Consider the following 19,217-nt stretch of genomic DNA (forward strand, 5'->3'; position numbering starts at 1 on the left):
TCAGGCTTCTGTGATATTTAAGCCCACGTATATCTAAGCCAAACCTGAATGTCCCACAGCTGCTCAAACCTGAACTACTCATGTGCTCTGGTTCCTTCCCTTAAGTCTCTTCTTGGCTGGTGGTCCCACCACAGACTCAGTCATGCCCAAACACCTGGGAATCACCTTCAGCTCCTTCCTGCTCTCTGCCTGCCTCTCACATCCCCTGCTTACAAATTCTGCCTTCTCAGTTCCTCTCGTCTAGGTCCCCTCCTCCCTGTTCCCCTTACCATTTGTCCCCTGCTAGTCTTTCGAGCTTTGTGGTCTCTGCTTTCTCCCACACTTCCCTACATCTCAGCACTCCTGACTGCATGCATGTCCCCCACAGACACTACCTTAAACATCATTTCCTTGCCCCCCCAGTCTGCCTGGCAAATGCCGATTCTCCCTCTTCTCCTCGGTGAGGTTTTCCCTGACACATTTCCAGTACATTCATTCCTCATAGTCACTCTGTTGCATTGCTTTATTTATTGGTGTGCTTCCCTTGCTGCCAGTAAGCTCTGAGTCTTGCCTGGCAGTCACTACTTGACCTAAACCAGTCCCCTCCTGCCTGTGTTGCAGACATGCTGTCCAAGGAGCCTCCGTGGTGTGATGGCTCTAACTGCTACGAGTGCACTGCCAAGTTTGGAGTCACAACTCGCAAACATCACTGGTAAGACCCTACTATCACTTGCCAGAGGAGCAAGGGGACTTCTGCTGATGTCATTGCTTTCACCCTTTCCCGTGATGAGCCATGGACTCGCCGGGGCTCACTGAGCCGTGGGGAGAGGTGACCAAATGGACTGATGAGATGCACGGGGCCTGTGCACAACCCAGGGCCGTGCTGAGAGGCAGTGATGTAGGTGAGGGCTGGTGGCTTCCCGAATGCTGAGGGTTGGTTCACAGGTCCCGGGCAGCTTCTCAGGCCTGTGTCATCATCTGCAGGCCTCCTGCTGCAGCAAAGCTGAGATGAGATACTGCCCTCACAGTGTGCTTCCGAGCCTGAGTACAGGCTGCTCTATCGAGAACCAAGGACCTGTTCCCATTAAAATGAGACAGTTCTCTTGATCGCTAAAAAAGAGCCTTCTTCAGTCACTTTAATGTAATTATTGGCTAGAATTTTGTTTGCATGGACTAAAAATTGTACATGAATGGGTATAAGTTAGCTGGCAGGGGCAGAGTTGACCGCAGGTATCGGTCCTGGGCTTGCCTTGTCTACCGAGGGCACTGTGTGTTGTGGATGTCCTCACCACACTGGGAAGCAGTCTGCTCTTCAGCACCCCTCTCATACTTCCTCTCTTTGTCTTCACAGTCGTCACTGCGGACGTCTTCTTTGCCATAAATGCTCAACCAAGGAGATTCCTATTATAAAGTTTGATCTGAACAAGCCTGTGCGAGTCTGCAACATTTGCTTTGATGTACTGACTCTGGGTGGGGTCTCATAGTGAGCCCCCGGGAGGGTCCAGGCCATGTCCCCAGTCGCCTCCCCAGCAGCTGCTCTGCTCACCAGCCCGCCCGACCCAGAGCAGGAGCTGGGGGTCGTCTTCCTGCGGCAATAGACTGGAACAATTAAGGACCATGGTGTGATAGATCCCATTTCCAATAATTCTGTATGACTGTCAGTGTGTCAGACTGTGATGGATCTCACTAGATGTCGCCCTAACTGGACCAGACCATTTAGCCTGTGTGGTGAATGTGATAGGCATTAGACCCCATTCTGCTAGCAACATGTAAGGACACTTCTGGGACCATCTCCCCTGCCAGTAGCTCGGTGTCCCTCTCAGAGGATTCACGAAGTCGTCCTGGGCGGAGTTGCTAGGCAGAGGCTTCCAGAGCAGGAAGCCGGCGTCTGGCTGCGCGGTGACGCTGCTTCACTCCAGGGCGAGTGGCTATGGACTTTTCCGCAGTGTTTTCCTAAAGATTATAGGATCCTCTTGCCCTGAAATTTTTTTTTTTTTTTTTTAAAAAAAGCTAAGCTGTATTTTTAGTGAGCTATCCCTTTAAAAAGGTGAAATCTTTCTAAACAGGGTTCAGAGATGAGAGCTGAAAAATCGTGGCCTTAACAACTGAAAGCTTTACAAGTGTTCATGCTCCCGAGGTGGCAGGAGCACAGTGCGGCAGTGGGATGCCTCCTTAGCAGCTGTCTCTAACTCTCTTGTCTTGTGTATCCTGTCGCTGGAGTCCTCAGTCACTGCCACTACGGTGAAAGAGGAATTGCACTTTTATTGTGCTGCACTTTTTATATAGCTGCATTACTGGTGATTCCAATTAAAAACCCATATTCAGAAACACCTGCACACATCCTTGCATCAGTGATTCTAACGGTCAGCTCTGACTGGACCTCAGCTCACACACACTGAGTCTTAAAGGAAAAGCTCCTGCAGCATGTTATTTGGAGCAAGGGATTCACACAGGCCAAGCCATGAGACAGGGATTCAATAGGGCTTCAGCCCGACGGGCGTCTCCAGCCATGGGCTGGCAGGTCCTGTCTTCTTGACAACGAATGCTTCTTGCTGGAACCTTCCCTAGTTGGGCTGTGAGTGCTGTTAGTCCCAGCGCTGTGTAGCCTGCCCTGCGCTATGAGAGCCAACAGCCTGAGGCCCTGGCCGAGAGTGTGCCGACCCTGTTTTCCAAGACTCTGGCTTGTATGCTGAGTGAGGCTCCTGGGCTTGTTGGGCCTCAGTCGCTGCTGGTACATTTATTAACCCTGAGGTGTTAAACTTCCTTTCTTTTGAAAGTTTGGCCAATTTTTAAAAAATGCACATTTGAAGAGAAACTTCTACCACCGCTTTTTAAAAAAAAACAAACTCGGAGATGAACAATATGTGTTGTAGTTATACTCAGAGATTATATAACAATCTCAACCGTACTTACTGATTTTTTTCAGACATTTAATAACCACTACATTTTTTTTTTGCATTAATGAAGTCTGGATGCACTTATAAAAGGGACTAAATATTTTTTTGCAACAGCCTGTTATTTTTGTTTGTTTCTTTTTTGGATAGTGGTATGCCCTCTATGTTGCTATAGATTTATACATTCTACTGCCTAAAATAATGTGTGTAAAATGAGCTGATAAATCAGAGTGCTACTTTTTTTTTTAATATTTCTGTGATTTATAAGATATATATGTTTTCCATGTTAACATGAGCTTGTGCACAATGTTTAAAAGGAAAATATTAATTATAAGAGTTTTCCTTTCCCCCAAAATCTGTGACATATTTCTATAAATTTTTACAGAAAAACCTAACTAGTATTGGCAAACATCTGATCATGTAAGGCATGTGGTCAGTTTCTATTTTCTGTTGCCTGAGAAGGGCCATGAGGAAGCAGGGCTTAATTAAATGGCTTGATTCTTTAATTGGAAAGATAATTATGTTTTAGATATGAACTGAAGTGGTTGGTAGATTTATACTTGTTCTGTTAATGTTCACGGGAGGATGAAAATCCAATCAAGGATGAGGCTGATTGTCCTGCCTGTGCCCTACCGCACCAACTGCAGTCACAGTCCTGCCTGTAATTGCACTTAAAATCTTAAGATCATGTTTAAAATAACTTTTGAGTCAAGCTTCTTTTTTTCAGATGCAGGGATAGCTATGGTACTGAACAGCCACATATTGGGGGAACATTTTGTGAGTTCTGCATTGGCTTCAGGGTACACTCTTGTAGGCAGAGGTAGAGCGCTGTTCCACCTTCTTAGGAAATCCCTGACCGTGCGATGCTCCTTCAACGGTGGTGCCCTCGTGGGACTCCACCACCCGCTGGCCTCGCTGAGAACAGACATGATCTGACTAACCTGTGCTCTCCAAGTTGTCAGCTCTTCACTACAAAACTGCCTACCCGTTCTTGTTCAGTTTTAATCAGTAGCTTAAATACTGGTAGCAAAAACTTAATTTTTTTTCAGAAAGTTGCTAATTATGAATGAGTAGAGCAGGAAGAATAAACTTTACTGAAACATTTGCTGCATCCATCAACACTGTTCTGCTGAATTAGCTTTTTAACTGTCTCTTGCTCATTACCAGGTTTATTAGGCAGTGTAGTCCTAACAGGCGTTTTTTAAAGACAAAGGTACAAACCACGTGCTGTATACAAACTGAACGGCTTAAAACAACTTGCTGTGATCCTCGAACACAGGAATTTCCCGCAAACTTAAGTGCCTACACTTAGGACTTGTTACTTCTCAGTTATCTTTTTAGTGGTGTCTCACTGAATGACATATTAACAACTGTGTTTCATTCGGAGTTTTCTGCCTGTGCACTGTCAACCCCAATTACGAATTTAGTTGAGGCTGGATTAGACTGCTCAGTTCGCTTGCCATACTCTCTCCGGGAGTGGGATCCACATGACCTTTAGTCCTCTACCTCAGCGCCCTGAGTCACTGATGACCAACCACCCTGTTCAGCTTCCTCACTCTTCTCCCTGATGGGGTTCCTGCATGGAGCTCAGTGCATGTGTGGCTTCACCACTTCCCCCAACTCATGTTCCATACCTGTTGTACTGAACGTTACTTTGTTAGTCTTGCCCATAGGCATGGAGTGGAGGGAAAGTCTTGGGAGGGGTAGAGCCTTGATCTCCATCTAGGTTCCTTTTATCTGGAGAAAAAGAACACTTCTGAACCATGTAATACTTAGGCCTGAAAGGCAAACTGCCTACTAAGTTGACAGTAACGTTAACAAGTAAGCCTATAGCTTCCACGACAGATCCACTTGGAACTCACAGCTCACAGGAGCGCCTAAAACAAGCTTCTAGGGCCTGGAGTTGGTTCCCTCAGGACAAGCCCCAGAAGAACTGGGCACAGGGCTGGTAAGCCCAGCGCCCCCCGAGCCTGAAGCACCAAAGCTCCCCGCCCCCAGCCCAGGAGGGATGAAGGAAAGGGGAACAGCTCTCTAAAGGGACCTGGAAGCCACATTCTCACTTTGCGGAAGTAATTTAGTGAATAGCTGATTGTTTGACAAGATATTAACTAAACGCTCTTACCGTACTAAATTCCCAGATGTTCTCATAGATGCCTTAAAAGACTTTCTTTGGAAGATCATTGCCTGTACAGTTCCTTTTTTGTATGGCATGAATGATATATTAACCTGTTACACCTGACAACATGGTTTTCTACAGCCAGGGAGTCTTGAGGTGGCATACTGCTGCGGCTCAATGACTTCCTGTGCTGGCTGGTGTGTGGAGCTGGCTGTGACCACGACGTACCTGGTGGGGCATGCTGGGATGCCAGTGGGGAGGCAGGAGCTGGGCAGAAACTGTGCAGGCACACGTTTGGGTTGATCACCTTGGCTTCCAAACCGTTCTGAGTTGGTGCTCAGTGTGGGATGGTGGCATCGTATGGGACCATGGCGCTTATCAGCATTGTTTCTTTGGAGTCCATGTAATGGAACATATTTTTCAAGTACTGGTATTTGCATTTTCTGTAACAATTCCTTATAATAAAATGAGGTGAAATTGTGCATTTGAAGTGGAAACTTTAATGAGACATTTATAGTTAACTTCTAATGCAGAAGTATCAATAAGCATTAAAAAATACCAAGCAAACAAAGCAACTCCTGACGTGACAAATTTCTTTAACAGCTACCCTCTAGGAAAGTTTGAATTCCAACAGTTTTCCGAAACACACAGTTGACAGCAGTCAAAAAGTTGCTGTTTTAGGCATACTGACCGGCTGCCTGGACAGACGGTGCTCCGGGCCCACACAGCTCCTGGTGACGTGTGTGCTCGCTGCGGCTCTCCAGATGACCCTGGAAGTCCCCCCTCAGACTCCATTCTTTAGGAGCAACTCAAAAGGGCCCACCCTTCGTGAGCTTTCCGATGGTCAAGGTTTGAAGGCACAGTGGGCTTCAGAGACTGCTAATGGAGCTTTAGGAGCTTCCAAATTAAAATCTTGTGCTCCATAAAGCCCCTGTACAGATCATACAAATCTGGTAGCTCACCTGGCACCTGCACTCTAGAACTAACATACTCCCTTTCTTTACCTGTCCTTCCTTTTGCTTACCCTTGGTTCACACCAGCTCTTAGGATTCTCATTCTCCTGTGGCTTTTCCCCAGAGTTGACAGGCACTGCTAAGTGCTTCCACACAGCCGTCCTTTGAGGCGAACAGCGGTCACGCTCTGTCGCTGGCTGTAACGTGCAGTGTAAATGGAGCCGGGGCCAGCACGGGCTTTAGTTCTGATTTGTCATTGATGAACTGACAGTATTGGGCAAGTTTCGTAATTCTTGTGCCTCACTTTCCCTGTCTAGAAAATGGAGGTGACCATGGTCCTTCCCATCTCACAGGGTTGACTGAGGAAGGTGATCAATCATATGACCTTCCTCTTACCCAAGGGCGCAGATTCTGGTGTACAGCCCAGGGTCCCCTCTAGTGAGGGCTCTCCACAACAATGTCTCCTGCCTGCCTGAAGGAGTCCGGGGGTTCTGGCAATAGGAAATGCTCTCGAGGGTGGGGGCTCCATCCCGGGTAGTCCTCTGAAGGGCACCCGCAGATGTCTAAGCAGACACAGCCCCAGCCAGTTCATGAGACCTAGTTTTCCAGTCACAGCTTGTCCCAGAGCAAAGCAAGCAAGGGGTTAAGGGGTTGGGGTGACGGTTTGATAATGGCTCCCTGGGTTTTGCAGTCATGCAATGACTGAGCTTTGACCGAAAAATCCCAGATTCTTCACTGAGTTCTGTTTATAGAAAAACGAAATAACAGAACTAAAAGGCAGATGTTAAGATTTCCTTCAAGATGTTGAAGGACACCAGCCCTGTAGCTGCCCCACCTATGCTTTAACACTGCTCACTGGTGGGGCAGAAAGGAGATCTCGGTAAAAACCTCAGCTTTGTCACGTGATAGCCATGTAGCTATTAAAAGGAGGGGGTAGTATTTATGCCCCCTCCCCACATGGGCCATAAAACGGAACCTCTCAAGACTGGCCTGGAGATTGAACGAGAACACGATGTTCCCTGCACAGGGCCTGGCCCAGCACAGTTGGCCAACATGGACTCACTTTCTTCTTCGTTTTCCTTTGACAGCAAGTCTAACTACATGCTCAAAATGAGCTGAACTCAGGGAGTGACTTTCTTCCTCCTTCACAGTCTTGCCCAGGGCCATCTCTACTGGAGAGAGAAAGAAGAGGTATTTCTTCAGTAACCACCAGCTGCTTGTGGCTGTTCTACTACCTTGACAGGAGGGAGGTTCTTTACTATAAAGTGCGTGGCACCAAAAAGGAAGTGAATTCTCACTGAGCAAGAAACTGTGCAGGTTTCTGAGGCTGGCTGAGCTTTCCTGGAGCCTAGGAAAAGGGGTGTTACATCAGTCAGAGGTCAGGTACCTTCTAGGTTCCTCCAAAACTTGGCTGGAATGACTATGCTGTTTTTCAATTTTTTTTCCCCATTTGTTTTTGGAAGTGTCTGAACATTTCTGGCCCTCACACTACCCCTGTATCCCTGCCCCGAGAATGGACTCTAGATGCTCTAACCAGGGGTCTACTCTACCATACTATAAACTGGAAGTCAGAAGCCTCCTGCCTCCCACCCTCAGCACGATGCCTGGCATGTAGTAGGTACCTGGCAAATATTTGCTGAGTGCCTAGAGGAGGAACCAGAGCAGGGACAGTGACTAGTTCCCAGTTAGCCTGGAGTTGAGGGCTGTCTCCAGGTAACAGAGAAGCCTCAGGTACTGACTTCAAGGGCTGTCTGGAACTCAAAACAAGGTCCTAATTTCAGCCCTCCTTTCTGTCCGTCCCTGCTCCAGGGAGGGCAGAAACATTCAGAAACGGAGGAGTAAAATAGCACTAAATCAGGAGTCAGAACCTTGGGTTCTAGGCTCAGATCCATTGCTTTGTGACCTTGGGCAGGTCATTAAAGACCTCTGAGCCTCCGCAGCTGCACCTCTAAAATAAGAGCTAACTGTACACTGACCACACAGTAGGCAGTATGGATGCTGGGGGTACAAAGCTGAGTGACCTGGGAATCTGCAGTCCAGCGAGAGGCGGAGGAGGAAATCAACGGTCACAGCACACTGAGATACGTACCATTTTAGGAGTTGGCACAGGGTGCCGTGGAACCCGAGGAAAGCGCATCTAAATCCATCTGCTGGGCCAGTGGTTAATGAAGGCTCCCAAGAGGTGCTGATTGAGCTGAGTTTTGAAGAAATAAGGGGTGGGCAAATTGAGTGGAGGAAGAGGTGTCATCCCAGGCAGAAGGAACAGCTTGTGTGAAGGAATGTAGGCAAAATGCAGCGAGACGGCGGCTGAAGGGAAGGTGTGTGTGGGAGGCAGTGGGAGAGACCAGAGGCTAACGGAGGTGGACTGCAGAAGTGCTTTGTGTGCCAAGCTGCTGAAGTTAGCCCTTCATCTTTACAGATACGGAGAACCACTGAGCCAGTTTCAAAGGGGAATGCCGTGATTGTTAAGAGGACGACTCTGGCAGCAGTGTAGAGGATGGTTGGAGGGGGTGAGATTGGAGGCAGGGTGGGTGGTTAGACTCCTGCGGTAACCAGGTGAGAAGCGGAGGCCTAAACCAGAGGAGCAGCACTGGGAGTAGTTAAGAGAGGAAAGAATGAAGGAGGTGGAGTTTGAGGGGCCTCCGGAAATGCTCAGGAAAGCCACCTGGACTGGAGATACAGGTTTGGCAGTCCAAGGGCAGCTGGAATGAGAGGCACAAGAGCAATGAGGTGGGGCAGCTTTCATGGAGACCAAGAAGGAATGGCCAGAGGGAGAAAAGAGAAATCAGGAAAAAGCCAAGGGCTGATGTCATGGGGGAGTTCCTCATGGCCAACAGTGTCAAATGTGCCAGGTCCACGGAGATAAGAACTGAATGTGACCACACCAATACAGAATTTATCCTGCTCTTGAGAGCAGAGAAGGACAGAAGCCAGGCAACTATGTTGCACAGCGGATAGGGGTGAAAAGCAAAGACAGTGAGCATAAGCAGCTTTCTCAAGAAGCTTGGCTGTCACAGGTATGGTAGCTACATTAGAATCGGTGTTGAGGGAGTGTTTTATTTATGATGTGAAGAAGTGGGCCCATTTACTGCATGCTTAGGGGAAAGAGCTAGGAGACAGGGAGAGGTTAAAGGCACAAGGAGGGGCAGATGAGGGAGATCTGGGGTGGCAAAAGGTGCCAAGAGGCAGCCCAGGTGTAAGGACCCACGGGGCCATTAAGGGCCGTGAGCCCTGAGTCTGCCAGTGAAGGGGAGACAGCCTCCATTAGTGAGATCAGTGATGAAGGAAAGGGAAAAAAGAGAGACAGGAGGAGTAGAAGATGTTCAGAAGCGTAGCTGAGGGGACTGGAAACAGCGGGGAAGCCTCCGAGGAGAGACTGTGAACCTGACAGCACCAGTCTTCATTTCCTTATCTGTAAGGGGAACACGCCTCACGCCATCTACAAAGGAATGGCTATGAAATTTCTTTGTCAAATGTAGTAAGACTACAGATGACCTTGGACATACAACCCACTGGACAGGCTGCAAGCCAGGCCACCATTAAGTTGGGGCTGTGGGGGTTGACATTTACGTCCTCGCCCAAACCTTGATGTTACGCTACCAGGTTAGGGCTGTGAAACTACCTTTTGCTCAAAATGCAGACTCTTCCCTTAGAAAACACAACACCACACCTGATTTTAAGTGTTTAAAAGCCAGACAATATCCTTGCTTTAAACTGTTGCTGTGTTCAGAAGCCTCTGGATTTTCTGCATACGTATAAGCAAAAGGTTTTCCATTTCCAGAATGAGCCTATCATTATCACCACTCATTGTATTGGCCCAGCCCTAATCAACAAGTTTGCCCTAGGAGAGAGCTCTTACTTACAAGAAAAGTCATAAGTCAGGGCTCCCAAGGGTAGCCAGTGGGGAGCCCAGGACAGAGATATATCGACACTGTCTAATTTGTATGGCTTTTTGGGATGTGTCTGCTCAGACCTGTTAGGGAATTATGGAGTCCCTTTTCGCTAGCGCCCCAGATGCCTTGACGGGGTTGGGAAAGGCTGAGTTACAAGCAGGGCCCAGGGCTGCTGACAACGGATCCAAGTAGACTGGGGGCCCACAGAAATGCAGCTACTGGAACCCAGAACTCTTCTGCTTGTTTGTCCAGTTATTTTTGAGTTGATCATATTTGTGCCCATTGATATCTGAGGGCTCTGAAGGAAGATGGCACATGGATCCAGGGCAACAGTGGCAGAAGCAGGCTGACCAGTACTAGACTGGGCAAGTCACTGAGCTCTGGCCACAGCACCAGAAGGGTGAGGGGGACATGAGTCACATATGCAGAGTGTGGGCCAGAGTCCTTCCAGGGCCCCTTGTCTCATGTCAGAAACCATCCTAGGGTACCTGGGGGTTAAGAGCCTATTAGGGTTCTGGGCAGGGTTCACGTGTATTATCAACATATATGGTAACCACTTAGGGTGGGAAGGAGCATGTGATGGCTAGGGGTGGGCAGCCTGTGTATTCCCCCACATTGGGGTGGTCCAAGTCCCCACGATTTCTGTGTGTAGGATTGTCTGGCAGCTGGTCACTAGGGGGGCCAGTTGTTCTCACACATACGCACTGGGGCTCCTTGGCACCTGGCTTAAACAGCTTCCTGGGGACGCCAATCCAGTCTCTGCTGACACCTCCACTAAGGACAGAAGGAAAGAGGGCTTCTTAACAGCAGGAACTCATGAGTCTCTCTGAGAAGGGTAGAGATGACAACACTGAGCAAGGCCTTATGAAAAGCAGCAGCCATTCTACTTCCCATCTTGGGTTTTCCCAAGGCAGCAGTCTGTAGCGCTCAACCTGAGCTTTCATACTTTCCCCTGACTTCTCCAGCACCCCCTGCAGGCACCACTGCCACCTTCTCCAGGTCAAGAGCAGAGCCCGTGGTCGTCGCTTTCACGGTGCTCCCCCAACCCCTGCCTTGCACCTTCCCAGGACGCAGCACTGCGCCCTGTGCTGGTGTTAACAGCTGCTGTAGGGTTTCCCCCACCGGCCTATGAGCTTCTCAAAAGCCGTGTCTAAGGCTGAGTCTCTTCTCCTTTCTCCACTATATCCCCGCCCAGGGTTCAGTCTTGATCCTAGGGTCTGGGACCCATCAAGCCTTGGCCTGGGGTGTAATTGCAGGCTGCCCAGCCCCCTGCAGAGATCCAGTCCTTGATGTTGCCAGGTGTCAGAGATGGAGGATTCAGCTGTGGCCCAGCATAGCCTCAGCAACCTCCTAGTCCTGAACTCATCTCGGTACTGAGTTCATCTCCTGTGGTCTCATGGGCCTTGCAAACTGAAAATGAGATTCTTGCAATTGATGCCCCATACAGTTTTCAGCTGGGACCAGGCTCACTCCTGTCAAAAACTCTGCTACCCAGTTAGAAACCCTTCCACATGTAGCTTACCCAAGAACAAGGCTGGTCCTCCAGCCACACATCCCCACAACACTGCACCTTCCTCCACACCAGGCTACGAACTGAAATCACACCTGCTCCCTGCCTTCAGGGATCCTTTCTCTCAGTCTGATGGGAGACACACACGAGTAAGTGGAAAACAACAAATTGGGCTTACGCACAGGGATAGGGCCCTTAAGCTCACTGGGATGGGTTTGGAAGGGCTTTGTGGGAAAGGAAGAGCATACACAACTCAGTCATGGAAGGGGTCAATCAGACAGAGGTGAGGGCTGTAGGGAAAGAGAGGGAGGCAGGGTACCAAGGGAGCTGACGGAAGCAACTAAACGCACACAGGCCTCTGGTCCCACCCACAGAGGAGCAGTGCTAAGGCCGCCTCATTTAGGCTTCTGTCCTAGCAAGGCCCCCCTTTGTCCTAATGCCTGCCTCTAAGCAGCCAGGCCAGGTTCTCACAGCTCCCCCACCCCTCCCTTTTCTTGAGACATGCTGGCACTGGAGAAGCTATCTCTCTTCAAAACTGGTGGGCCAGGAGAGAAGGGGCTTTCCTTCCTGCCAGCTTCGCCCCTCTCCCCTGAATTAAAGCAGAGGAAATGTGTGATGGATACAGTAGCTGGGCCTAGAGAAAGCTGGCAGCTTTGGCTGTTTGCTCTTGTCCACACAATGAATCAGCCTCAAGGAGAGTAACAAGGTATGGCCTATCCCTGCTGAAAGAGGCCGGTCTACAGTTTAGCAATTAGAGAACCGGCCCTTCTCCCTAATTTAGCGTGAGCAGAGATTTCCCTGCCCCTCCTCAGTGAGAGCTGGGCTCTTCTTCGAAGCCCTTGAAGCTGGGGATGTTTGTCTAGTTTCTGGCTTCCTTTACCCTCTTCCCAGAGCTAAAAGAGGTTTGAGGGACTCAAGTTACACTTTGAGTCCAGGCTGGCCTGATGATTAAAGCAGGAAAATTTTTTTTTCTCAACTTCGCAAACTAATCTGGAATAATCCCCGTGGCATCATTTCTAATCTGGCTCACCTCATTTTATTCTTATAGGAAAGGACTTTTCCATCTAGCCTGTACCCCTCTTGGTCAGCCTGGTGGTATTCAGAATTGGCAGTGATTTTAAGACCACCTCAGGGCATCACTGCAAGTGCCCCTCCTCGCCCCAGCCCTCTCTCCTGTCAGCAGGAATGATTTGTGCTGACTGACAGGTAGGAGACCGAGGCCCTGTGAGAAACAGTACTTTTGCCTTCTCGTTCCCAGGCCAGGGTTCCTTCAGCAGAGTCTTTGGGGCATTGAAAAATAAATAAGATGCCAGGTCTCAACCTTAACATTCTCACTCAGGTGTCTGCAGTGAGGTCCCACCATCAGTCATTTTTAAAATTCCCCAGAAGATTCTAAAACGCAGCCACAGCTGAGAATCACTATGCCAGACAGAGCGTATGGATTCTAAGAAGCTCCCCTGGGTGAACAGCTTGTGGCTTCACTGCGTAGCACGTACAGGATGACCAGGAGTCAGATCTCGGAGAGGGAGGGAGAGGAGAAGCCCGCTTACCTCTTTCGGGAACACCAGAACCGGCTGCCCCTGGCTGAGCTCCACTCAGTGTTGCACGGTGGAAACTTCTGCTTCTCTTTCATTTCCTGTTTACTTGCCTCCAAACCTTTGACGATCATGGCTTCTACGAGGGTCAGTGCTGGGGTCGGGAGCCCGTCCTCCCCGTAGAACCTTCCTATCACCTTTCCTGTGTTGACAGGGAAGCTGATGTCAGATTAACGGTGGGAGCGAGGCACGAACAGATGCTGAGCTTCTTAAAGAGCTGTAGCGAAGCTCAAGTTCCCAGGGTTTCTGCCCCTCACCTCAGGATCTACAGTAGCCTGCTGGGTGCTTATGTAAAATAAGACCTCATATTGCAGGGACTTTTGGTGCCTCCTGCTCCAACCTCTCTCAGCATCGTACAAGATCCCAGACAGAAGTATCCCTGCTCTAGAGTCCTCCAGTATGCAAACTACAGAAGCCTTTGGACTTCCCAACATGGGTTCCCTGAGGGAGGAGTCGTGAACAATTCATTCCTCAGTGCTCCACAGTGCTTGGGGCACACAGTAGGTATTCATTAAGTGTTTGATGAATGAATGGCTTACTGGCTAACACTTTTATGGCTCAGTTCTTCCAACATTGAATTATTTTGTCTTATATAACTATAAATAAGCCATTTATTATTTGCCAGGCACTATGCTAGCACTTTACTAATATTTTTTTTAAATCCTCGTAACAACAGTGTGACAGAGAAACCATTGTTCCCATGTTCATAGCAATGAGACTGAGAGACTGAATAACTCAGGGCAGTTCATGAAGCCTGTAAGTGGTCGGATCCAAGCCCGTGCTCTCGCCTCCATCACCCTCTTCCGGCTCAGTCCTTCTGTGGACGTGGGTGAGTGGAAACTGGCTTTAATTTACACTTGCTTCTCTCCTCCACCCCACTTAAATCCCTGTCAGAACTTTTAAAGGTCTGAGCTATGGCAGCTGCCAGCAAGTGGTCCGCCAGAGCAAAAAAGGGATCAGTTCTCCTTCGGTGCAGGGACTTCTATCCCCAAGTCCTGAGCTGCGGCTGGCCTTCACAGGCAGCACCTGTCACAAGGCAAGAGCAGCAGCCGAAAGCACTTCTGGGTGGTGTGACCAGGTAGGAGGCAGCAATGCATACCAGCCCCCAGCTGTGTGGGTCCCTACCTCTACAGCCTCTAAGAATTGGCTTTAACTCAGGTTCCAAATGGCACTTAGGTTTGGTGTGTTCATTCCCTCAGGTCCAGCTCCATATCCTGATTTCCCGGATTCTACTTATGTCACCCCTGGCCTGTTATCTAGATTAGGGGCCTTGGATCTAACTCCTCCTCCTTCACATTTAACCCATTAACAAATTAACAACTCTTGTCAGCCCTGTGTCTAAAACATCCTGCTTCTGTCCATTCTTTTCCATTTCCACCACTACCACCCTCAGCCAAACCACGGGCTTACCACAAGAGTCTCCCAACTGGTCTCTCTACTTCAGCTTATGCCTTCCTACAGCTCCTTCTCCACAAATCAGCCAGAGTGATCTTTTTTAAAACATGAATCATTTCAAGTCACCTCTATGGCTGCTGAAAACCCTCCAATGACTTCCTAAAACACTTGGATAAAATACCAACTTCTTATCAAGCCCTCCAAGGCCTAAATGACAAATTCTGTTTGCTGCTTCAACCTCTTCTCCAGCCACTGCCTCCATCACTTACTGCAGGCTCCAGCACACTGGCTCCTTTTCTAGTCCACGGCCATGTTCAGCTGCTCCCCCACCTCAGGCACTACTGTTCCCTCTGCTTCAAATACTCTATCCTCTATGGCTGGCTCCCTCTCACCGACCAGGTCTCAACTTAACTGTCATCTCCTCTAAGAGGCCTCCCCAGACCATCTCCTCCGAAGGTGCCTCACCCCCACCACACACTCATCACATCACAGTTTTATTTTATGTATAGCCCTCTCTGGTATCGTCTGATCTTTTTACTTGTTTGTCTCTCCTTGCCAGTGAGGCCCCAGAACTCAAAACAGCTTTTGTACAGAGTATTCATTTTAAATACTTATTAAATGCATAAATAAATGGACCAGGGCCCGAGTCACAGGCCTGCACAGGACATTCCATTACACAGGGGCTCTGTACTGCATGGTGGCAAGCCTGTCTCAGCAGGTTTTAGACATGAGACCCTAAAAGGGGATAGTAGTAGTAGAGATAGCAGAGAAAGAGTTTGAGAAGTTGTGTCATGAGAATGGTGGTCACCACTGGCTTGGTCTCCATGTCAGTGCTGCATCCAGAACACAACAAAAGACAACTCGGTTTCTAACAAGGCCTGGCCATGTGGCTGCCCAGACAGCTTCCTGGATGTCTTCACTTCAGCGTGAACCCTTATAATAAAGCTTCATCCCTTGACATGTCCTGAGGGTTTCCCCCTCTTACAGAATGAGCTAACAGATGGCAGGAACTATATTCAACTCATCCCTGATCCCATGAGGACCAAAACCGTAACTTATTCATAGTAGATATTCAAATATATCCTGACTAAAATCCTTCTGAGGCATTTCTGACCATATGGCCCTGCATACCCCTCCATTAATACACTATTCAAGTGAAACTAGTTTACTCATCTCACCAAACACAGCAGGAACCATTCTAGTTTGCTCCCCAAATCTTAGAGTTTGGTCTGGCATCCTTTGCCCACTCACAGAACTCCCTTCTTATTTCTTTGTGTTGGGCTTTCTTTTCCTTATTAACCCAGTAATATTTCAACCTTAGTTTGGCAGTCTCATGGGGAATAGGGGGAACCAAGCCCTCTGAAAGGCAGACAGATGGATGGAGGTGAGTTCCTTCAATGGCAGACACAGTTGTGGCATGAGGAATGATCTGGGGGAGACTGAGTGAAAGCAAAGAAGGGTGTGCAGCAGGTTGGGATGCCAAGGGCCAACAGTGGAGTGGGGGTTTGTAAACAGAAAGGCACAAACTTTAGATGTTATGAAGAAAGTCTGGACCACTTGGATATGGAGGGAGCAGAGGAGTTATTAAAAATGCCAAGGTTCTCAGAAAAGGTTAACTCAAGTCATAATGACAGAAACAGACATTCACAGGCATTAGGACAAAGGAAAGAGAACTCTTCAAGTTTGGGCCTGTTCCAATGGTGAAGTGACACTGATGTTCCCCAGGAAGTTAGCTGTGTCCGAGTGGGGCTCCAATGAGAGGTCAGAGTTGTGGACAGATGGAGAAAAGGGCCCAACCATCCCAGCTTTCCAAGTTCGCAAAGCAATCTAGGGTTCTGTGTCTTTTAACATTTCTCTAGGACAGTGTTAGGTGTCTTCCCGTTTCAAAGGAGAGTTCCTTCATGTCTCACCAATAAGTAGCAAGTACAGTGCCCCACACAACTGGCTTTAAGAAATGTTTGATTAGTATCACTGTCTTCCATCTGGGAGACAATTCGTTGAGGATAGACACAGGTTTGTCTCCTTGATGACAAAATAAATTTGTTAAAACTGCACACAAGTTTAGTTTCAGTCCTTCCTGGCTGTGTGGTGAAGCCAGATGCCTGGTTCACAGTGAGACTGGGAAGTTGCCCTTCCGGAGCTGGTGGTTTACAGATGGCGTGGGCAACCACTGGCTTTGGGGCAACCGAGGCCAGAGCAAATAGTCTCGTAATCCTCTCCCAAGAAGAGTGAGAGAAACAGGTGTCCCATCCACCTCCTTCTGAGGCTCACTGCCACACTAACAACCAGAGTTAAAGGTGGAAAGTTCATGGCTATTTTTCAGATTTTAACTTTGAGCCCAATCCTCAAAGAAACCCAGCTCCTTAAAAAAAAGCAAGACAACCAAATGAAATCTGTGGAAATGACCTGTGGACTACCTACCAACAAATTCATAATTCTTCTCATAGAATGAAAGCCAATTTTTAAGGGTCAGCATATCAGAAAATGACAAGTCAGATACATCATCCACAAGGCCTGCTTCAGAGTAGTCCCCGGTCACAAACGCTCTGGATGCATCTCGGCCTGTAGGAGAGAAGTTTCCAATGGATTAGGCTGTAAATCACCAACAAGGTACCAACTTGGGAATCGCTCTTCTGGGAAACATCTCCTGAAAACCCACGATCTCCACCGTCAGGCAAAGCTAATCCCCCCCTCCTGGGTGACAGATGCTCCTGGACCTTGAACACATCTCTTTAGCATTTGTAATGTTCTTCATTTTACTCTTATCAACTTTTAACACAGCTGACCACTTCCTTTGGCTTCCAGGACACCATACTCTTGGTTTTCCTCTTACCTCACTATGTCCTCCTCAGGAGTCAATTCTTGTCCACCTGCTCTGCTCTATCCACACCCTCTCACTTGACAATCTCATCTACTCCTATGGTTTCAAATACCACTTCTACGACAAAGCTTGCCAAATTTGTACCTTTAGCTCAGACTTCTCGAGCTCCAGACCTATGTATCTGTCTACTCAACATCGTTTAGATGTCTTACAGACATCACAGGTTCAAAATGTCCACAGTGAACTAACGGTCACCAGCTACCCGTAGCCCCAGGAACCCTGCGTCTATTTTAGCTTTCTCTAGCTCCGTAAATGTCACCCAGTTGCTCAATCTAGAAATGCAGTCCTTGACACCTCCTTCATCCCCCACATCCAATCAATCCCTAATTCCTATATATTTTCTTGCTAAATAGTTCTTAAATCAGTCTACCTGGCTCCACCTTTGCTGCCACTAGCCAAGCTGCCATCATCTCTCGAGTGGATTGCTACAGCAGGCTCCTAATGGGTCTTCCCCACGTTCATTGTTGCCCCGCTAATCTATTCTCCATACAACACTTAAACTGGTTTTTTTGAATAATTTATTTTATTGTTGTTGTTGAGAATATACACACCAAAAACGGACCAATTCAAGTTCCTAATGTACATTTCAGTGACACTGATTACATTCTTGGAGTTATGCAACCATTTTCACCCTTAGACTGATATTTTAAACACAAACTGATCATGTCATTCTCCTACTTAAAAATCTCAGTGGCTTCTCTTTGCCCTATAACAATGGGCAAATTCCTTGACATGTCATTTAGCACCCTGCATCAACCTCACCATGCCACTTTCTTCATTGTTCACTTCATTCCAGTCAGGCTTGACTTCTTCATTACTTCTACTGGCCAGCTCCTTCCCACTTCAAGGTCCTTGCACATGCTGTTTTCTCTGCCCCTACCTCTTCACCTGGCTATCTCCTACTCACCCTACAGGTTCTCCAGGGCTGCTTTCCCAATCAAGCTCTCTCCCAACCACCCGCTGCACTTCCTCTCTCCCAGCCCGTCCCCAACTAGGTTAGAGTGAGTACTTTTTCCTTTTAACACTCGTCACATTAATTGTTTGTGTGATAACTACTTAATGTCTGTCTTTTCTACTAGTCTGTAAGTTTTATCAGGGCAGAGAACACACCAAACTCATTTAATGTTGATTTCTCAGTGTCTTGTATGGTGCCTGATCCTAAGTAAATACCCAATAAATATTGACTGAATGAAACACATACATTACAGTCAACTGATTTTCAACAAGGGTGCCAAGACAATTCAATAAGGCAAAGAATAGTCTTTTCAACAAATAGTGCTGAGATAAATGCATAGCTACATGCAAAGCATGAAATTGAACCCACACCTCACACCATATACAAAAATTAGCTTTAAAAAAAAAAAAAAAGGTTTATGAGCTAAAATTATAAAACTCATAGAAGAAAACCTAGGTGTAAATCTTTGTGACCTTGGATTAGGTAATGGTTTCTTAGATACGACACTAAGAACACTAGCAAACACAGGAAAAAAAGAAGTTGAACTTCATCAAAATTAAACACTTTGTGCTTCAAAGGACACTATCAGGAAAGTGAAAAGACAGCTCAAAGAATGGGAGAAAATATTTGCAAATCATATATCTGACAAGGGTCTAGTATCTAGAATATAGACAGAACTCTTACAGCTAAACAATAAAAAGACAAATAACTCAATTTAAAAATGGGCAAAGGCAAGAGACAGAAAGGGTCACATAAACCAGAGACTTCATCATCCTGAGACCAGAAGAACTAGATGGTGCTTGACTATCACCAATGACCGCCCTGATAGGGAACACAACCCAGAGTCCCTGATGGAGCAGGAGAAAAGTGGGGTGCAGAACTCAAATTCTAGTAAAAAGACCAGACTTAATGGTTTGACTGAGACTGGAGGGACCCCAGAAGACATGGCCCCCGGACTCTCTGTTAGCCCAAAACTAAAACCATTCCCAAGGCCAACTCTTCAGACAAAGATTAGACTGGACTATAGGACATAAAATGATACTCGT

The 19,217-nt window shown here is 47.7% G+C and overlaps 2 protein-coding genes across 4 annotated transcripts in view; one reads left to right on the forward strand and one right to left on the reverse strand.

Annotated features, from left to right (window-relative positions):
* Positions 1–2,992, forward strand: part of ANKFY1 (ankyrin repeat and FYVE domain containing 1) — a 97,529-nt gene extending 94,537 nt beyond the window's left edge. For 2 of the 3 annotated variants that reach the window (XM_023731137.1, XM_023731138.1), the window contains 2 exons: positions 601–691; positions 1,331–2,307. In XM_023731137.1, the coding sequence (XP_023586905.1) occupies positions 601–691; positions 1,331–1,463 (224 nt within the window). In that variant the 3' untranslated portion in view covers positions 1,464–2,307. Of the gene's footprint in view, positions 1–600; positions 692–1,330 lie in introns of all 3 variants that reach the window. The other variant, XM_012555502.2, reaches the window with a different exon arrangement.
* Positions 2,993–10,392: 7,400 nt separating this feature from the next.
* LOC101343249 (neuferricin) overlaps positions 10,393–19,217 on the reverse strand; it is a 12,690-nt gene continuing 3,865 nt past the window's right edge. Inside the window, exons 2-4 of the mRNA XM_004376243.2 lie at positions 16,757–16,897; positions 12,896–13,082; positions 10,393–10,609 (exon numbers count right to left, since the gene is read on the reverse strand). Of these exons, the coding sequence (XP_004376300.1) occupies positions 10,393–10,609; positions 12,896–13,082; positions 16,757–16,897 (545 nt within the window). The remainder of the gene's footprint in view (positions 10,610–12,895; positions 13,083–16,756; positions 16,898–19,217) is intronic.

Source organism: Trichechus manatus, unplaced genomic scaffold, assembly GCF_000243295.1.
Source record: "Trichechus manatus latirostris isolate Lorelei unplaced genomic scaffold, TriManLat1.0 scaffold00040, whole genome shotgun sequence".
NCBI lineage: Eukaryota > Metazoa > Chordata > Mammalia > Sirenia > Trichechidae > Trichechus > Trichechus manatus.